This window comes from Cryptomeria japonica, chromosome 2 (genome assembly GCF_030272615.1).
Source record: "Cryptomeria japonica chromosome 2, Sugi_1.0, whole genome shotgun sequence".
Lineage (NCBI taxonomy): Eukaryota > Viridiplantae > Streptophyta > Pinopsida > Cupressales > Cupressaceae > Cryptomeria > Cryptomeria japonica.
In genome coordinates, this window is record NC_081406.1 from 608,816,308 (window position 1) to 608,835,651 (window position 19,344).

The 19,344-nt window shown below is 38.3% G+C and overlaps 1 protein-coding gene across 6 annotated transcripts in view; it reads right to left on the reverse strand.

The window, feature by feature from the left end:
* The window catches only part of LOC131043740 (uncharacterized), a 77,060-nt gene that overhangs the window by 55,650 nt on the left and 2,066 nt on the right, over positions 1 to 19,344 (reverse strand). For 2 of the 6 annotated variants that reach the window (XM_059216779.1, XM_059216778.1), the window contains 5 exons: positions 16,138 to 16,194; positions 14,559 to 15,895; positions 14,115 to 14,450; positions 13,914 to 13,986; positions 13,080 to 13,811 (listed from right to left, as the gene is read on the reverse strand). The exons of 1 other annotated variant lie outside the window; for it this stretch is intronic. In XM_059216779.1, the coding sequence (XP_059072762.1) occupies positions 13,270 to 13,811; positions 13,914 to 13,986; positions 14,115 to 14,450; positions 14,559 to 15,895; positions 16,138 to 16,156 (2,307 nt within the window). In that variant the 5' untranslated portion in view covers positions 16,157 to 16,194 and the 3' untranslated portion in view covers positions 13,080 to 13,269. Of the gene's footprint in view, positions 1 to 13,079; positions 13,812 to 13,913; positions 13,987 to 14,114; positions 14,451 to 14,558; positions 15,896 to 16,137; positions 16,198 to 19,344 lie in introns of those variants that run through there. 3 more of the 6 variants (XM_059216777.1, XM_057976972.2, XM_059216780.1) reach the window with 2 other exon arrangements.

Sequence of the window (19,344 nt, forward strand, 5' to 3'; positions counted from 1 at the left end):
ACAAAGTGCACACATTAAAAATATCAAATGGTCTTCGTGGATCCCTAAATCTGGGGCATAGATACTTTGAAGTACAAGGAAGACCATGGAATGCTCAATTTGACAAAGAAGCTGATAGGGTACAAATGGTGAGCTCATGAAAATGGCAACTTTAACAGATGCAACAACGAGAGTGCAGAAAACTCAATACAATGGCTCAAGAAACCATCTTGGAAAACCGATCAAATGGATTGGTAGGAGCTTCAAACTAGAAACATAGCTTGTCTTTCATACTAGCAGTACCCTGGAAGAAATATTCTAATATGACACTCATCGGGGGCATCTTTTACACGTGCAAAGTGGGGCTCTGACTAGCTGTTGAAACAAGGAATTATGCAAACAGTACAAACTGCAAATGGATTGGGCTTGCCAAACTAAGCAAATGGATTCATAGGGACTTGAAATTTGGCATGTGGACTCACCTATATGCATACAATTCAATGCACTTTGAATTTCAACATGACGAACAACTGGTCATAAAATGCAAAGCCTCAAAGTAGGCCATTTGATAAAATCTGAATATGTGCATAGAACAACTTTCAGTCCACCCCTTGAAATGGGTACTTGACAAACTGATCCAAACTGAATTCTGAAAGTTATAGAACACTGCATAGGCTAAATGAAAGGTGTAGGACACATTTCCCAAGCCTTACCTCTTGATAATCAACTGGCTCCATTTTACATGCCCTCAAAGTAGACCTCTCGGGTTGATTCATTAGGTGGTCATTTGAAAGTGCAGATGCAAAATTTTGAAATAGGCCTCTCAAAATACTCAAATTTTATGAGTCCCAACAACTGTGATCACAATCCAACACCAAGTGTTATAACTTCAAAAACTCTCTTTTACTTAGTCAAATAAAATGATTTTCCTTCACTAGGAATTCGAATAAATCCTCCACTAAAATCATTTTCAATGACTGAAAAAACTCAGAAAATGCACAAATCTACATTGTAAATTCAGTTTCACCTTCGAATAGATTGAAATAAGGCTGAAAGTTTCTCAGAAAACTCAGAAAGAATTAACAATTCTTCCTTATACCAGCTGGCTTCACTCCAAAATCTGTGAATCCTTTGTCAAGAAGCTTGCCCAACTGCAAGCAATATCGAAATTTTCTCCAAATGAACTCCAATCTGCAAACACTTCTTTAAGCTCTCCTCAGCTAAAGAATTTTGAACTTCTTGGTGTAAGAATGAAGTTACAAATGATGCATTTGTAATGAAATTGAATTCCTAATTAGAAACACGCAAAATCATCCAACTCATGTTTCTAAATCTAACTCAAATCTTGGGAAAGTGTTGTCATCTTCTTTAGTTCGAAAATCCTTTACTTGTGCAAGTTTCTAAATTGTTTTTAGTTCATTAACTCGAACTAGGCTCATAAAATAGATCTTCCAAAAAGTTTCTAATTTGGAACTCAGTCTGAAAATCATCTTGATCTGCAAATATCTTCTTTCCAATTTTAATTTTGAGTTTCCATTTTGATCTCCTAACTCGCTGATCTTTGGAAATCTCAATTTCCAACTTTCTAAATTAATTACAAGTTCGATTTTTGGAAAATTTGATGACATCACTCGGATTCTTGTTGACTTTATTTGACTTCCAAGAGTAGGGCGGAGTTTTTAGTGTTCAATTTCATGTTTGCTTGCCTTTAATTTCATACTTGGGCGGACTTTTGGAGGTCTTCAACATGGGCAGCCTTTCTCCTTATCACCATGCATGGCGGACTTTTATGACTCCACCATCTTCTTTGACATCAAACTTGGGTGGACTTTTCATTACCTTTTCAAGGCATAGGTCGGAGTTTTGAAGTTATCCAAGGCGGACTTTTTCCACTAAACAAGGCATAGGGCGGACTTTGAATGCACCTCAACACATGGCGGAGTTTGAACATTCCCCTAGGGCGGACTTTTGTAACCACTTTCTTAGGCGGAGTTTAGGAAGGACACCAAGGAGGGCAGAGTTTTGTGCTCCCTCTTCTTGGCCTCTTTAACATGGCGGACTTTTGGAGGTTCTAGGCAAGGTGGACTTTGGAAAGACCTCTACCAAGGCGGAGTTTTGGAAGGACATTAACATTGGGCGAAGTTTTGAGACCACTCCCAAGGTGGCCTTTTCTACTTCACCTAGGGCGGAGCTTGGAAACATGGCTACCAAGTGCGGACTTCTAAAGCATCTCCTAGGGCGGACTTTTGACTACCTTCATTCCATAGGGCGGAGTTTTATGACCTCTCCACCAAGCATGGCAGACTTTGGAAGGCCTTCATTCCATCCTCTTCAAGGTGGACTTTTGAACATCCCTTCATGGCAGACTTTTGATGGATCCCATGGCAGACTTTTGAATGACCTCCAACATGGCGGACTTTGAACATCTCTCCAACATGGCGAATCATGCTTGGGCGGACTTTTGAACACCTACCATAACACTCAACATCATCCATTAGCCAAACTTAGAAAATTTTGGGAAAATTTCAAAATTTCACAATTTAACCAAATTTAACTAGATTAACTCGAAATTTGAAATCCATACTCAAGCAAATCATCTGAAGCACTATGACCCCTAAAATGTAGGAAACTGGCTTTTTAGGTCAAAACTTGGAAATTGGATCCCGGTCAAAGCAGGTCAGTGGTATCAGTGCAAACCCTAGGTCCCCATTCCGAAAAGCAAAAAGCAGACATCCCTAAAAGATAGGGAAAACTTTCTAAAAAATAGGAAAAAGCAAAAAAGCAGACTTTCTAAAAATAGAAAGTTGTTCAAATTCGTCCAAATCAATTGCGATCTTCGTCCTTTGGCCTTTCTAGGCACTTTGACGGTGTCCTGACTCTAGAATCACTTGGTTTGCAAAAACTAACTTTCAATCCTTAGGACTCGAACTGTTCAAAACTGAGCAAGGCTTGACAAAACTGAAGCGGAAGGCAACGGGACACTAACAAAAAACCCTAGAAAGCAAGAAAAGAGAGGGCCCCCCATTTGCAATGGGGCGATGTGTGGAAAAGGTCACAACACGTAAGTCCCCCTTGAGATTTTCAACATACACTACTGTTGTGACCATTTCACACATCGCCCCATTAGAATGGGGACCCCCTCTTTTTGCCTTCGGTTTTGTTTTCTCTATGCTTGTTTTCTCTCTGCCTTTAGGGTTTTGAGTGAGTGAGTGGTCTGGCTGGATTAGGGCTAAACCTTGGAAGCTCGTTTTTTTTTCAAGCTAAGTCTAGCCAAATTTTGGGGAATTGTTAGTCATCTGCCTGAGGATTCAAGATTGCCAGAATGAAACATACCTTTTAGGAGAGTCAAATTGGTTAGGTCAAAGGCAGGATGAATAGGTCTTAGGTCAGGTCTAGATTGAAAGAAGGTTTTTTTTGGTAAGGTCCTGTTTGTTTCTGAGTCTGAGTCATCTAAGCATAGTCACTGAAGAAAGGGAGTTGATTTGGTTAAGTTAAAGGGAGAATGAAGTGAATCAAGGTAATATCTAGCCTGGAAACCTAATTTTCGCTCCTGACCCTTCCAGAGGGTCCAGAGCGAAATTTTGAAAAACTCTCATTTTCGCTTGATGAAAGACAGGATTTTGATGGGGATGCATGAAGGAAGGTCTTTGCTTACCTCTTAGGGAAATTTGGAGTTTAAAAGGTCAAGAATTAAGCTCAAAGCTTGATTTTCGCTCTTGACCCTTCCAAAGGGTCCGGAGCGAAAATCTTTGTAAACTGGATTTCCTTCACAATTTTGGCTAAGTTTTGACATGTTTGAAGATAAATTTATGTGTTCTTGCCTAGAGAGGGATTTGATCGATTTTGGAGAGCAAGATGATGCCTGAAAGAGGATTTTCGCTCCTGACCCTTCCAAAGGGCCCAGAGCGAATTTCATTCTAAACACAATTTCTTGCTTTGAGTCGACTTGCAATCCGGTTCCTGGCCTTGAAAATGATCTAACCTTGTCTTGTGAAATGGTTTGAAACTTAAAGACTGAGCAGTTTAGCCTGGAATGAAGATTTTGCTCCTGACCCTTCCAGAGGGTCTAGAGCGAAAATCTTATTTAAGCTTATTTGTCACTAATTTTGGCTAATTTTTTATGTGCAGGGTCTCTTGGAATGAAGATTGGACATCATTTGATACATTTGAAGATTTGGAAGCATGCAAAATGAAGAATTTTGGACAAGGAAGGTAATTTTCGCTCCTAACCCTTCCAGAGGGTCTTGAGCGAAATTTTCAATAGCTCTCATCTTGCAATGAAAAAGGTCAAGTTTTGGGCATGAATGAAACAAGGACAACTCCCTTTTGCCTCCTGAAGAAGTTTCAACTTGGAAAGGATGAAGAATTTTGCTTAAAACCTAATTTTCGCTCCTGACCCTTCCAGAGGGTCCAGGGCGAAAATCTTTATGGAGACATTTCTTGCTCAGTTTGGTCGAATTGGAGTATCAAAGGCAATGATGAAAGCTGAAAAGAGCACATTGAAAACCTTGGGCATGTTTAGAAGTGAAGAAAATGAAGGATTCTGGCCAGGAAAGGCAATTTCACTCCTGACCCTTCCAAAGGGTCCAGAGCGAAATTCCTTATAATCACATTTTTTAGCCTTCCTTGGACATGAGACTTTATTCCTAGCACAGTGAAAGGTGAAATCCTACTTAGCAAAGAAGCTTCAAGGTTAAAAATGAAGGATTTTGGTCAAAATGGTGAAAATCGCTCCTGACCCTTCTAAAGGGTCCAGAGTGAATTTTCTCAAAAACACTTTTGCTATCAAATTTTGCTAAGTCAAGTATGAGACAAGGAGAACCATAGGAGGAATTGCCCCTAGGATTAAGTTGAGATTGGAAGAAATCATCAAAAGGTGAAGGAATTGAGCACAATTGTGAATTTCGCTCCTGACCCTTCCAGAGGGTCCAGAGCGAAATTCCGAAAAAACACCTTTTTCTTGCAAGGTCAAAACATCTTTTCTGGTTTTTATGGTTTGAATGAATGAGAGGAAGTATGTTTTGTCCTTTGAAGATAATTGAGATGGTCAAGGGGAAGCAACCAAGCCTAGAAAACGATTTTCGCTCCTGACCCTTCCAGAGGGTCTAGAGCGAAAATCCTCAAAACTATCCTTTTTTCCAAAGCTTGGGCAAAGTTAAGCTTAGACGTGGGTGTGAAAAGACGTTTGAATTGCCTTAAAGTCGAATTGGATTGCTAAGGATGAGAATTTTGATGACAAGACAAAAAATCGCTCCTGACCCTTCCAGAGGGTCCAGAGCGAAATTTCCAATTCCTCCTATTTTCCTTGCATTTCAAGATAAAATTTTGGTTTTCAAGACTTGGATGGGAGACAGGCATGATGTTCTATGCCTTAGAAGGGATTCGAGGTTGGAAAGGATGAAGGAATAGGCCTAAAACTCAAAATTCGCTCCTGACCCTTCCAGAGGGTCCAGGGCGAAAATCATAAAATCAACATATTCCTTTTTAAGTTTGTGCTAAGGCAAGGATACACCAAGGTGGAAATGACCTTTAAAACCATTGATAAGTAATTATTTGTTTCAAAAGTTGAAGATTCTAGGTCAGAGAGGGAAAATCGCTCCTGACCCTTCCAAAGGGTCCAAGGCGAAAATCTAAAAAATCCCTATTTCAGAACAAACCAAACTTGGGTGGAGTGAATGAGGAAGAACATTGCCTAGCTATGAGTGAAAAATTCAACAAAAGCTGATGAAGGAGTAAGCCAAAGGAGGAAAAATTGCTCCTGACCCTTCCAGAGGGTCCAGGGCGAAAAACCCTAAAATCACCTTTTTCCTCCTGATTTGAGTGAAACTAAGCCTGGAATTTAGTGAAAGAGCCTATTTGAAATGCCTTGAAGAAGTTTTGGACCTTCAAAAGTGAGAATTTTGAGCCCAGTTGTAAAAATCACTCCTGACCCTTCCAAAGGTCCAGGGCGAAATTCCCAAAAATGCAATATTTCCTTCAAAGTTTTGATGAGCTAACCCAGTGATGGAGAGAAATAAACCCTAGAGATTGCCTTGGAGGAGGTCAACGATCAAATTAAGGTGAATTTTGACCTAATAAGCAAAAATCGCTCCTGACCCTTCCAGAGAGTACATGGCAAAATTTACATTTTCACCTAATTAATCATGAGAAAGGATAAAAATTGAAATGCAACAACTTGATTAGGTCAAGACACATATGAACTCACCTTCCAGGAGATTTTGGAGTCAAGAAATGAGAGATTCGAGACCAAATTGAAAAAATCGCCCTTCCAGAGGGTCCAGGGCGAAATCATCAGGAAGCTTCATTAAGCCTCGATCAAACCTTGATATTCCCCAATCTGCACTAAATTACCCAAATTCAAGACATTTGGGAGGTTGAATTAAATTCGCATGAATTAAGGCATTGGCAATTTAATTAATTAATTTTTAGGCCTTGAAATAATTGAAAATCCACCTTGAAGGCATCTAAATTAATTTTAAAATTTAAAATATAAAGGTGAGCGCTCAAAACATATTTACTTGCCTTTACAAGCAAGTCAGCCTCCTTTTTTAGTGGTTTTATTTTTATTTTTTTGCCTTATTTGCTAGGTCGGCCTTATGCTTAATTAGGGTAAGCGCCCTATATAATGGAGGAGTGTTGTAGCATTTTCAAAATCATTCATTCATTCCTTCTTATGCGAATTTGAGGAGCAGATCATAGGAGCGAATTTCTTAGCGAGTTGGGGGATAATTTCCAGATTTTGAAGTTGTTTGAAGGATAATTTCCAGACTTTTGAAAAGCTAGTGGAGGGTGAAGCTCTTTTGAAGGTTATTTAAGACATAATTCATCCAAGAAGGCCAGCAATTCAATCCTTATCCAGCAAAGTCGGATCTTCTTTCTTCATTTTTCCAAGGTTGATAGTTAAGCTTTCAAAGAAGGAGGTATGAAGAATTAATTTTTTGAAGTTTATATTCAAGACTTGTTTTGATCTCATAGCAATCCTTTGAAAATCTAAGTCTTGTGCAATTTGATTTTCATTCATAATTTGAAAATTCATAATTCTTGAGTTATCATGTCATTTTCAAATTAAAGTTTTGAACTATTCCCTTGAAAGGTCTTAAGTTCCATGCTTTAAGGTATGATGCTCAAAGACTAACTTTAATCTTTTATGTAGGCATCAAATGACGACTCCCAAAGCCGGAGGATCTACTAGTCGACAGGCTCTCGTCAAGGAAGATCAGAGGAGCGACGAATTGGAGACCAGGATCGTGTCCAAATGGAGTAATGTCGGAGACACCAACTTAGGAAACTTCAATGTGAAGAAGTTTCGAGAGGCCCCCTACATTGGCAAGCCATCACCTGTTGCAAGGAAGATAATCGAGAGTGGCATCATCAAGGTGGCAGGGTTCCCTCCCGTAGTCAAGTGTCATGAGTTGATGATCGAGTGTGCCCGCCATTATGACTCACAATCAAGGACGATCGTAACCAAAGACGGGAACATCTTAGCTTACCTTTCAGAGGAAGCTATAAGCGAAGCTCTTCATCTTCCAGACCATAAAGATATGATTTACAAAAGCTTAAGGAGCCAAGTCGATCTATGAAGATGATCCTGAGTCTTGTTTGAACTTCATTAATAAGAATTGGTTGCTCAAAAGTCGGCCTCGTCTGAACAAGATTCCCAATACACCACATAGGATCGACTTTCAGGAAGAATACAAAGACTTGATAACTTTGCTCGGTCGAGTTACAGGTGCTTCTCAAGCCTTTTTCTTCAAAAAGTGGATGTTCTTCTTCATACAAGTGATAGTCCAAGGAAAAGGAATGCTTCATTGGGCCAGAATCATTAGCAATTGTCTGGACGTGCAGTTGAGAAGGCTAAGACCCACCAAATCATTCCACATGAGCTCATATGTTATATATGCCTTGATCAAGAGTTTCGAATATGCAGGGCTACCTCACAGAGGAGTGATTGGAAGAGGACCCGGAGAAATAAGGGTTTGTGATTCTTATGTTCATCTACATCATCCGCCTAGAAGTGACTACAAGTTGGTCAATGACACCTTCACGATGAACATTACCAGGATATTGCAAGGGGGAATTCACAATCGACTGTCTCTAGATGCACAAGACCTTGTAAAGAAGTATGGCGCATGGTTCATCCAGTTTCAAAAGTTCACATACATCAGAGTTCATGGGTGTCCTTCACCTCCTTACATGTTGCCAAGATATCCAACACACAGGATAGTACTACTTGAGGTGACTAGACAGTTGGCAGCTTATGCGAAGGCATCCAGACACAAGCAGGGAAATGGAATTCTTGTACCCATCATACTAGGGAATTCAGTTGAGGTGTGTCCTAATACTCAAGCCACGGAGGATGCAGAGAAGGAATTATCCTTATACTCATTCACATCCTTTGCCTCGCGAGAGAATTTTGATCCTCATGGTTATATGGAAGAGACTGTCGGTAAAAAGTACAAGCATGAGTTTCAGGTGGAGGACTTTTGGATGAATCTCCCAGGTGATTTGAAGGTTAAAAGAAAGATGCATTCTAGGCTACCCTTAGATCCTATCAGGAAATGCAAAGTTTATAGAGTAGCCGATCAAGCCCAGGATAATGGTAGATACCTCTAGTCGTCCTATGAGAAAGAGGACGAAGAAGTGAAGATAGATTGGAATGAGCCCGAGGTTTTAGACTTGAGAGCTTTGATGGCTCCTGTTTTATCCTGCACTCGCAGATGGGTGGATGTACAGCATCAAAAGTTGAAGGAGCAGAATGTATCAATGACATTTACTTTGGAGGCAAGACCAGAAGAAGGAGAAGCAAGCGTGAGTGAGAATACTTCTCATTCCAAAGGCTCAAAGAGGAAAGAAGCAAGCATGAGTGAGAATACTTCTCATTCCAAAGGCTCAAAGAGGAAAGAAGGACCTGAGAAGAAAGAACCTTCCAAGAAGAAGTAGAAAACGAACCCTGATCACCCACCAAGCACATCTTCCAGGCATGAAAAGGAGGCGAGTCAAGGGGAAGATCAGAGGCAAATAATATATGAAGTTGATGAGTCTATGGAATCCATGGTACAGAATGATAAGCAAGAGAAAGGACAGACACATCAACATTCATCAAGTCAATCTCCCCAAGTTGATGCTAATGAGCAACACGAAGAAAAGAACGATGATGAAGCAACATCTCCTTTCTGGGAAGATAGGCCACTACCTAAAGAAATACAAGTGAGGGAAACAAGATCTGCCATCCCTGATTGGCTGAAAGAGAGACTGACAAGGGCAGTTGTGGTTGAAGAGGAAGAAGATGTGTTTGACTTGAAAAGCCTTATAGGAAATTCTCATGAGGTAATGGAGAAGAAAAAGGCCACAAAGATGTCTAAGGTAATTAGAGATGAGACAGGATCCAGGAAAGTGTAGGTAGCTACACCAATGGTGGACAAATATGAGGATGAGATTCTTGCAGAAGAGTATGACTTAGAAACATTTGAGCGTGGTCCACTCACCTCTGAGCAAGCGATGGAAGAAGCAACTGATTCATTTAAAGCACTTAAGGACAAACTTAAAGAGGAAATGGAAAAGAATAATAAGCTTGAAAGGGAGGTCAGTGCTTGGAGGAACTATTTTAGTCACCTTAATCAGCCCTTGAGACGTCAGGATCCAGCAGTATCTCCTTTACAAGCACTCCCTCTTGAATCAGTAGGCGAGGCAGAAAGGGTGAAGAGCTTGGTTCAGCTTATGAGCTCTTGGATTGATAAATCCCACACGGTAGCCGTTGAATTTGCAACAAGAATGATGAAGACAGTTCATCGAACTATCCAGGTCCTTGAGATTATCCATAATCTAATGATAACTGTAGCTGCATTCACTCACACTAGAGATGTTATCATTCCTGTCTTACAAGTGATAAGACAAACACCAAGACGGATTCTGGCACAAGAAAAGATAATGGATGGAGGAACCCATAACCTCCTACAGTGGTCTACTCTGCTCCAGATGAAAGAGGTCCTTTTTGAAGACATCAACACCAGATGCAGTCAAGTTGAGGGTATCATTCATCTAATTCAAGATAAGGTGTTTGAGGTATTGTGTACCATTCTTGACAGGCGGATCGAGATTGAGACAGATGTGGACATCCAAGAGTTGGAGAGAGTCAAGGTCATCTTTTGCAAAGAGGAGAACATCATCACAGATAAGCAACGAGATCAGATGTACACTACTATGTTCCTGATTGAGAAGACCAAAGAACTTGAACCTGGATGGGAGACAGCTCTTCTCACTGCTTTTGATCAAGTCCTTCACTTGGAAGAACGAATGAAGAATCTTCTTGAGATTCCCATTGCTGAGATTGAGGAAATTGTGTCCAGATTCATTGAATATGCTAAGAAAGAGCATAGGAAAGGGAACAACATTCTAGATGAAAAGTTGTTATAAGATGATGTGGCAGCTTAATTCCAATTGGTCTATGTCTCCTCGATTTTTGTGCCAATAGCATAGGAAAGGGAACAACATTCTAGATGAAAAGTTGTTATAAGATGATGTGGCAGCTTAATTCCTATTGGTCTATGTCTCCTCGGTTTTTGTGCCAATTCTTTATTGGCTATGGATTAGTAATGTTTATCTAAATGGGGACTTTTTTTGTAACAAACCCTAATTAGGGTTTAGGTGTCAAAATCTCAGCTGTTGATCTTCTTTTGATCTAGGCCATTCATTGTATTTGAGGATGCTATATATACCCTCACTCATTTCATTTCAAGGGTTACAGTTAGAAAAGTTAGAGAAAGAGAGAAGAAAGTTAGAAAGTTATTGTTGTAGCAAGATTGAGTAGTGAAGAAAGAATAATGAACAATTGTTGTCCATTTGGCTATGAGATCAATAAAATATTGAAGTTATGGTGTTTTATTGCAATACTTGTGGCTATCTTTATGGTTGTTTATCTTCTTGAATCACTCTCAGTTGGAGTAGCATTTAAGTTTTGAAAGACAAAGTGTTGTGCTTGATCTTTGATAAGATTCATATTCCAAACCACTAGCTTCTTACTGATTGTAAGGACGTCTTGTGTGGTCAACTGGAAACCTTGAGATTAATTAAGAATTCAATCATTCCTGGAAGTATTGATATGTATCTCTATGATAGTATCTATATCCCTAATGATTTGAAAAACTATTGAATCCCCTTAGAAGATCGCATCAATTCCAGTAGAGTTGTAATTTCTTGGCGAAACTGAAATTGGTAGAATCTTATCAAGTCTAGTCTTCATTGAGTCATTCTTAGGATCGGTCCAAGTATTCCTTCTTTAAAACCCTTATCTTTTGACATTTTTTGAAAATCTGTTAGTGTTAGGAAAATCTTGTTCCTGCATTTGGAAAGAGAGTAACACGGACAAGCTTTCTCTGAAAGTACGTAAGGCCCCTTGAAGAAACAGCATTCACAACGACCACTGGTGCTTATCCACACGTAGAGATCCTATAACAAAGAACCTTGAAGTCATCCCGATTGATCCTTTTCGCGACATCTTCAGCATTCGGAGGCTTTATTCAAGAGAGGGTAAGATACCTCTGGGTATTTTATTCTATGTTTGGTTGTGTACAAAATACACATCAACAACTACCCAAGCAGCTATCCCACTAAAGTCGCTCGTTCGCACATATAGACCTTGGAGTCGCCTTGTGGTCTTCTTGCAATCTTGGCACAAGTAGTGATTTTGTTCAGGAAAGGATAGGATATCCTTGTGGTATTTTATTCTAAGTGTTCAGTAGATGATAAAGCGTACACCAACAGGACCCCTATGTTCTCAGTGAAAGCACCAATTAGCTTACCTTTGTTGTCCCTAATTAGGCCACCCACACTTGCTTGGCCCGAGTTACCCTTGGACAAACCATCAAAATTTAGTTTGCACCAATCGGATTTAGAAGGACCATTTGGTATTTCTTCTTTTTAGGATCTTAGAGATATCCACATTTTCTAATTTGTCAACATATTCTAATTGATAGCTAATTATTTTTTTCTATCTATGGGAGGACTTTCAGGTTTTTAATTTGAGCTGCTCCAACATTTTCCTAAATATTCTATATGTTCTTGTCAAGTAGGGCATTCTAGGGTTTGTTAATGCTTCTAAAGATCTGATTATTTCTTTCCTTCCATATGTTCCAATTGTCAAGTAGCACACTACAAGGTTTGTTTATGCCTCCAGTTTTTAATAATACTGCTCATTATCAATATTGGAAGAAAAGAATTTTGAGCATGTGATGAAAAAACTTAATACTTACTATATTGCTTTAGGTGCAAAAACTTATGACAGAAAATCTATCGTTTTAAGTTGAAAGGAGTCTACTCCCAAGTGATTTGATAAGTGGAAATAGCAATGAGGTGGGCCAAATAAAATTGTCAAATATTTAAGAATACTCTTTGTCATTGACCCTTCCCTAAAGGTCATGTGTGAGATGTTCAAGAAAATGGAAAACAAAAATGTTAAATGGGTTGTGTCATTATTTGTGCATGCCTAATGAAGTGCAGATTTATCACAAGATTCCCTCCTCTTATAGTATCTATTATGCTTCCTCATGGATGTTTAGAAATTAACAAGTTGAGAAAATCCAGACAATTTTGAGGATTTTTTATAGTTAAATAGCAAAGGCAATAGAAAAAGGCATGCTATGAATTGAAATTGTTGTTGTCTTTCTTAAAAGAGAGGGCGTCTAGGACTTAAAGACCTTAAATTATAGGGCATTGCTCTTGTTGTAAAATAAGTAATAAGAGCATTGGATGGTCATGCATGAACCATGGAAGGTGTTAATCAAAAACAATATTTTTTTGGCTATGACCAAAAATGGTAAGAATTGGAAAAGATTATATCCTCATGATTTATTGTATGGCAAAATTTCTATGAAATCTGTTAATCTAATGTATTTTGTAGTATATGGAGAGTTCAAGAGATTGTAAAGACCATAGTTGAAAATCTCGGACTCGCCTCGGACTCGACAAACCAAAATTTTGGACTCGGACTCGGACTCGTGAAAGACTCGGCAAAAAAAAAAACCATAGTTTTACAAAAAAAACATAAAGAAATTAATGCATTTAGAGAACATAAGTGCCATAATTGAAACATTACACATGTCATATGATCTACAAACACGCAATATTTGAAATTTCATCATTCATGGCAGCATATTCAAGTTTCAACTTTCAACTCTAAAATGTATAATGGCAGCATAAGTATATAAATGTTCACAAAATTACATATAATGATATGTCCAAGTCCAACTCCAAATGTGAAAAACAACAATGTGAATGAACAAACCAAAGAGAAGACTACATCTTCCTCTTTGTATTTTTCCTAATATAGCTCAATTTTTCAAGCCTTGAGCTAGAAGTAGTAGCAGTGGGTGTTGTGGTATCTAAATGGTGAAATGATTCTTCTTCAAAGTCAAAGTCCTCATCATCATCCTCATCTTCGTCCTCATCTTCATCCTCCATTTCATCCAATCTTGCTCCTTCTGCATCTTGTGCTGCTCCTCTCTCTATTTCTGCAATTTCTTCTTCGGTAAGGAGGACATCATCACCATCATTTTGTTCATTCATGGTCCAATCACCATATGGATCAATTTCATCCAAGTCAATGGCCTCATGTGAAACACCCTCCACCTGTCTAACTCGAAGGCGAAGGTTGTACCGAACAAATACTAGATCATTGAGCCGCTTTTGTGACAATCTATTTCTCTTCTTTGTGTGAATGCTCTCAAAGACACTCCAATTTCGTTCACACCCAGAAGCACTACATGGCTGAGACAAAACACGAATAGCTATCTTTTGAAGATTAGGCGTGCCGGCACCATAATTCTCCCACCATAAATCTACAAAAAACATTTAGAAATATTAGAATTGAGTAAAAAATGTAACAATCAAATTTGTAGGTTTTTTCTTGCACTATTGAACTAAGTTACTAATTTTTTTACCTGGTTGTTGTTTTCCTCTCCTATCAATTGCTAGTTGTGATGAGAAGAGTCTCCCCTCTGAACTTTTGTAGATCTTGAACAATGAACATTTCCAAATTCAGAAATAGATACTAGATAGTCAAAGTGTCAAACTCAAATTCAATAATGAACATTTCCAAATTCATAAATAAAGATAGAGCAATTGCAAATGTCAAATCTCACCTCCAACTCATCAAGAACCTTGTCTCTCAACTCAGGATCAGGTGTCATCTTATCAATGCATGTAATAACACTTGCCATGACCTCCTCATCAGCCCTAAATGAATCAGAGAAGTAGAATTTCGGGTTCAAAAAGTAGGCGAAGGCATGTATCGGTTGGTGGAGTTGGTTTGTCCACCTACGATCAATGATGCGCCAAAGGATTTCACATTTTCTTGTATTTCCACGATAGTAATGTGAAATGGCCTCTTTGGCCCTATCCATGGCCTCATAAATGAAACCCATTGGCATGCCCTCTCCATCCACCATACGAAGAACCCTTACCAAAGGTTCTGTCACCTAAAAAAATTAAAACAAATTTTAAATTAGTACACAATCAACCCCTAAAAAATAAAATCAGCAAATAGACAAGATTGTATAAACTTTACTTTTGTGTTTGTTACTTACCGCAGTCAACTCCTCTCCACTTTTATTGAACCCTTCATCAAAAACAATGCTCACAATCTTCTCTACTTCAGGTCTTTTGGAGTATGCAGACCCCAACCAAGCATCTGACACAAACATCTGCTTAAGATGAGGAATGGCACTAAGAATGCTCTGCAAAGTGATGAAGTGGCTAGCAAATCGTGTCACTCCAGGTCGCACAAGGTCCTTGCCATTTGTGTGTTTTCTCATCAAAGCAAGCACCCAAGTATGGTTGTAGATGAATTTGGTGACACTTTTTGCATCTTCAACCACCTTCTTCACCCATCCAATCTTCCCAATGTCCTCTAGCACCAAGTCCAAGCAATGTGCAGCACAAGGACTCCATGTAAACGAAGGATGCCTCTCCATAAGCATTCTACCTGCAGATACATATGCAGCTGCGTTGTCCGTGATAATTTGGTCAACATTCTCAACTCCAACTTCCCGAACCACACCATCGAACAGATTACACAAAGTCTCTGCATTTTTTATTTCATTTGAGGCATCAATAGACTTTATGAATACCATTGCACCATTTGAAGCCACCAAGAAGTTGAGAAGAGTCCTATTCCGTCCATCTGTCCATCCATCAAATAAAATGCTGCATCCTTTTCTCTTCCAATACCTTTTCTGATCATCAACCACACCTTGTGTATTTTGCACAACTTTCTCTAGCAATGGCCCACTGAAGTCATGACCTGTTGGGGCCTTAAACCCCTTACCCGCCACTGTACATGCATTAACAAAACTTTCCCAATACACATTGTTTGCTGCATTGAAAGATAGATTATTGTAAAACCAAAAGTTTGAAGCTGCTATCCGTGCTTGTTCATGCTTCTCTCTATTCCATCTTGTACCTTCAAGTGAAGGTTGTGCACCTGGAACATTGCGTGGTACAAAAAAATTAGGGTCTGATCTAACAAGAGTGCCACTAGCCTCACCCTCATTGTCACCAAAAGATGAAAGTGACTGACGACCCCGACTGTGACCAATGGGACCCGAAGTGGACAATGTGGGATTCATTGCAGCTGCCATGGCTTCTCTTGTTTTTTGCCTTTCTTCCTTATGCATATCATTCTTAGCAAGAATGGCCTTCATCTCTCTAATAATTTCAGGAGTTGATTTGGGGCATGCCTCCACACCATATCCAGGTATTTGTGCAAGGTGGTATTTTAATCTATTGATTCCACCAGTCATCCATTTTGTGCATTCGGTGCAAGTGACCTCCCCCTTTTTGCTTCCTGCAATCCCATATTTCCAAGCTTTATCTCTTTGTCTTCCTGACCTTGGGGTTGCCCTTGGAGTTGAACTTGCCATTGCTGATTTAACATGAAAAAAAAAAAATCAGCAGGGTTTTATGGAAAATCAACAAAAAAAATGACAATGAATCATTTGGGAAAAATAGCATTCAAAAACAAGAAAAAAAAAAGAGGAAATAACTTAGAAAAGAAAATAGAAAAAAATTTGGCAACATATCCCCTTGTTTTTCAAGATTTTTTTCAGTTTCAAAACAATGAAATGATTCAAATGAAAAAAAAAAAAAAAGAGAAAAAATCTTTACCTAGATCTCTCATGCTCATTTTTCCTCCTTCCCTCTACTCCTCCAAACCCTTCTAACCTGCTATAGCCAAAGAAAAACCAAAATGAAGTGAGAAATTAAAAAAAAACTCTTTTTTTACCCTTTACGGGCATATTTTTCTGGCCCGCGAGTCCCTGCGAAAGACTCGCGAGTCCGAGCAAAAGACTCGCGAGTCTTTCGCAAGGACTCGCCAAAGGACTCGCGAGTCCGTGGCGAGTCCAAGGCGAGTCGGCGATTTTTAAAACTATGGTAAAGACATTAATCATTAGACATGAAACTTTTTCAAGATTGGAAGGTAATTTCAATAGACATAGTTTTATGTGTTAGAACTTAGAGTGCGTAATGTCCCCATCCTTTCGACAGGCAAACGGCTGTCAAACTCTAGCCTCTTAATTCCCTGGGTTAGAGTTAATTAAATTAAGAAGGGAATAATTTATTATTGGCCAAAAAGCTATAGGAATGAATAATTATTATAATTGCTCATTAAGTCAGTAAAAGGGGGCCATTTAAGACTTAACATTTAATGTCTAGGCAATAACATCATGGGGGCCATATAATAATTAATGCTATCAATGAAAAATCAGGCCTAAGTCGAAGCTGAAGAATTGTCTAGAAGAGTTCGATGGCTTTTTTGTGTTGATGAAGCCTATAATAAGGTGGATCGATGCAATAAGGAGGGCATTCATGACATAAACTTTTTTATAATTTTCTCTCTGCAAATTGTGTTCTCTGGCTCAGGATGAAAACCCTGTGCTTCCTAGCCTTGGACGAAAACCTGAGGCGAACTTGACAGTGGAATTAACCTGGCGCTGCATGCAAATCTTCAGTTTGAGGGCGATAAGGATGAACTCAGCCTTCCTCAGCTATTTCGGCTTCAATCAGCACTCCAGGTTTCATCTACAGCCGACTTCCCATAGTCTTGAGGCGATGCTGCTGGATAGTGAAGGCACAGAAGTTAAGGAAAAATCTCAATAGACCAGACAAATAAAATTCTTCCATGCCGTGTGGTTTCTGCCTGATCAATCTTTCCAGAATACGTGGCATGATCAGAATTTCAAGGCATTACCAGAAATCAAGGTGCCTGATTGAGAATGTTTTTTCATCGGGTATGTGAAGAATGTAGAATTTTACTCAAAATTGAAATAAAAAAGACCAGAATTCGATATCCATTCAAGAGTAATTGAATTGCTTGCAAAGTATTTTTAAGAAAATAATTTCAGACTTGATTCTATATTTTCTGTGCTAATCTGTTATTGCATGTTAGACCATTTAATATTTGCAAGGTTACAAGAAAATTAAGAACCCCCCACTTTAAACAATCAAACTTTACACTCTTAGATCTCCAAGAGGGTTAGATCATTTCAGAGTGGAAAACTGATCACTATCTCTTCTTCAAAGGTGTCATGCTAAGCTTTGGGCCTTCAGTGAGATTAAGTATTTTAGTGGCATTTTTTATAGTGGGTAACTTATCAAGTGGCTACAAATTCTAAGAAAGTATTTTATCTCTACCTCACAAAAAGCAACCTTCTCTATAATTCAATAAGCTCTGTACAGTGTTAAGTTTCCTGTCAATTTAAGATACACTGCTGAGATAATGGATAACTTAAAACGAGCTAACATTTAATAAGATATCTTCCAAAAGGCTCTACTCTTTGTAGGTTGACATCCAAGACGTGTTTATTACTCTTGATAAAAAGTAGTTCTAGTCTACCCAATGAAGAAGGGATCTCTTTTTTAAAACAAATTTGACCGAGTAGTTAGGAGCCAAAAAATGCTTATTTCAAGTGGCTTCCTATTTTGAAAAGAATAGATATCAATTATGTATTCTTTGATTTTAGGTTGGCTGCTACATGTGTCATTTTTACAATATTATTGAATCTTTTGAGCATTTGTTTTTTTACTGTAAATATGCTCAAACCTCAAGGCTTTTTTGGGTATCAATTCAAAGAAAAATAATAAAAGTGAAATTACTCTGGTTATGTCGAATATTTTCATAAGGATCTTCATAAGTTTTGGTTAGTATTATCCACAGAAATCCTATCACATATTTGGAAAAAATAAAATTAAGAAATGAGGCAAGCGAAGATGCCTTATGGAATCTTTCAATGATTTCATACTTCTCCACTTTATTGTACAGGTTACAATGGTTATGAAAGTCCCAAAAGATAAAATGCCTAAGTGACTACTGTATAAAAAAAGAGACTATAAGAGAATTCTAATTCAATAATAAGGATAAAGAAAACCAAAACGAATATGTGAAAAATCAGGGTTATAATATTCCAAGTTTTCTTACTAATAAAGAATGTAATGTATACCAGAAAGCAGAGGACCCAATGGATAAAATAGCAAGCAAATTTGAATTCCGACCAAGAAAAACTAAGTTAGCACTAGCAATGATGTCAGTGCTCCTATTGGAACTTTTGACATTGGCTTTTATAAAAGTAAAAACAATAGCAAATGCTGTTGGGAGTAAAATTCTCGTGGTTGTAGTTATGTTCTTTTGATGGTTTTTTTGTTATTGTGATCCAATAAAAGCTTAACTATTATATATCCCGGACCTGTTTATTTACTAGCCTACGGATGGGTAGATAGTGAGTCCTTATTTTCGTGATATAATAGTCCTTGCAACATGTATTATAAATTTATAATTTGTATTTGATTTTTTTGGTAAACTATGTTTAATATATTACCAAAATAAAAAATAAAAATAGGAACCCATAGAAATTATCTAATCCATACACATGGTTTTCTTAGCCCCTTCCATGGCCTCATAAACAAAATACATAATACAGACTATTCTTGTCTACCATGTGACGAGCAAATCTACTTCCAAACTTCCCACTTGCTTTCCATGGCCTGAAAACTAAAATATTATAAATTCGAAAAAAATAACCATCCCACAAGGATTTTGAGGTAGATCATCACACTAAAATGTTATTAGGCAAGTCAATTTTGTTGTTGAGAGGTAGAAGACATCTTCCAGGAAAAACTAGGCTCTCAAAATGATAAGAATAAATGCTCTTTAGTGTGCTTTTTATAGCTAACATGTGTTCTTTATATCTAATATCCCACTGACTCTCCAGTTGGGAATCTGAGTATCGGAAAAGTTTGCCATACATCATGCCTTGGTGACTTTAGGGGCAAGTTTTGAGGACCAAGTGAAGTCAACTTGTGTCAAGGCTGAACCAA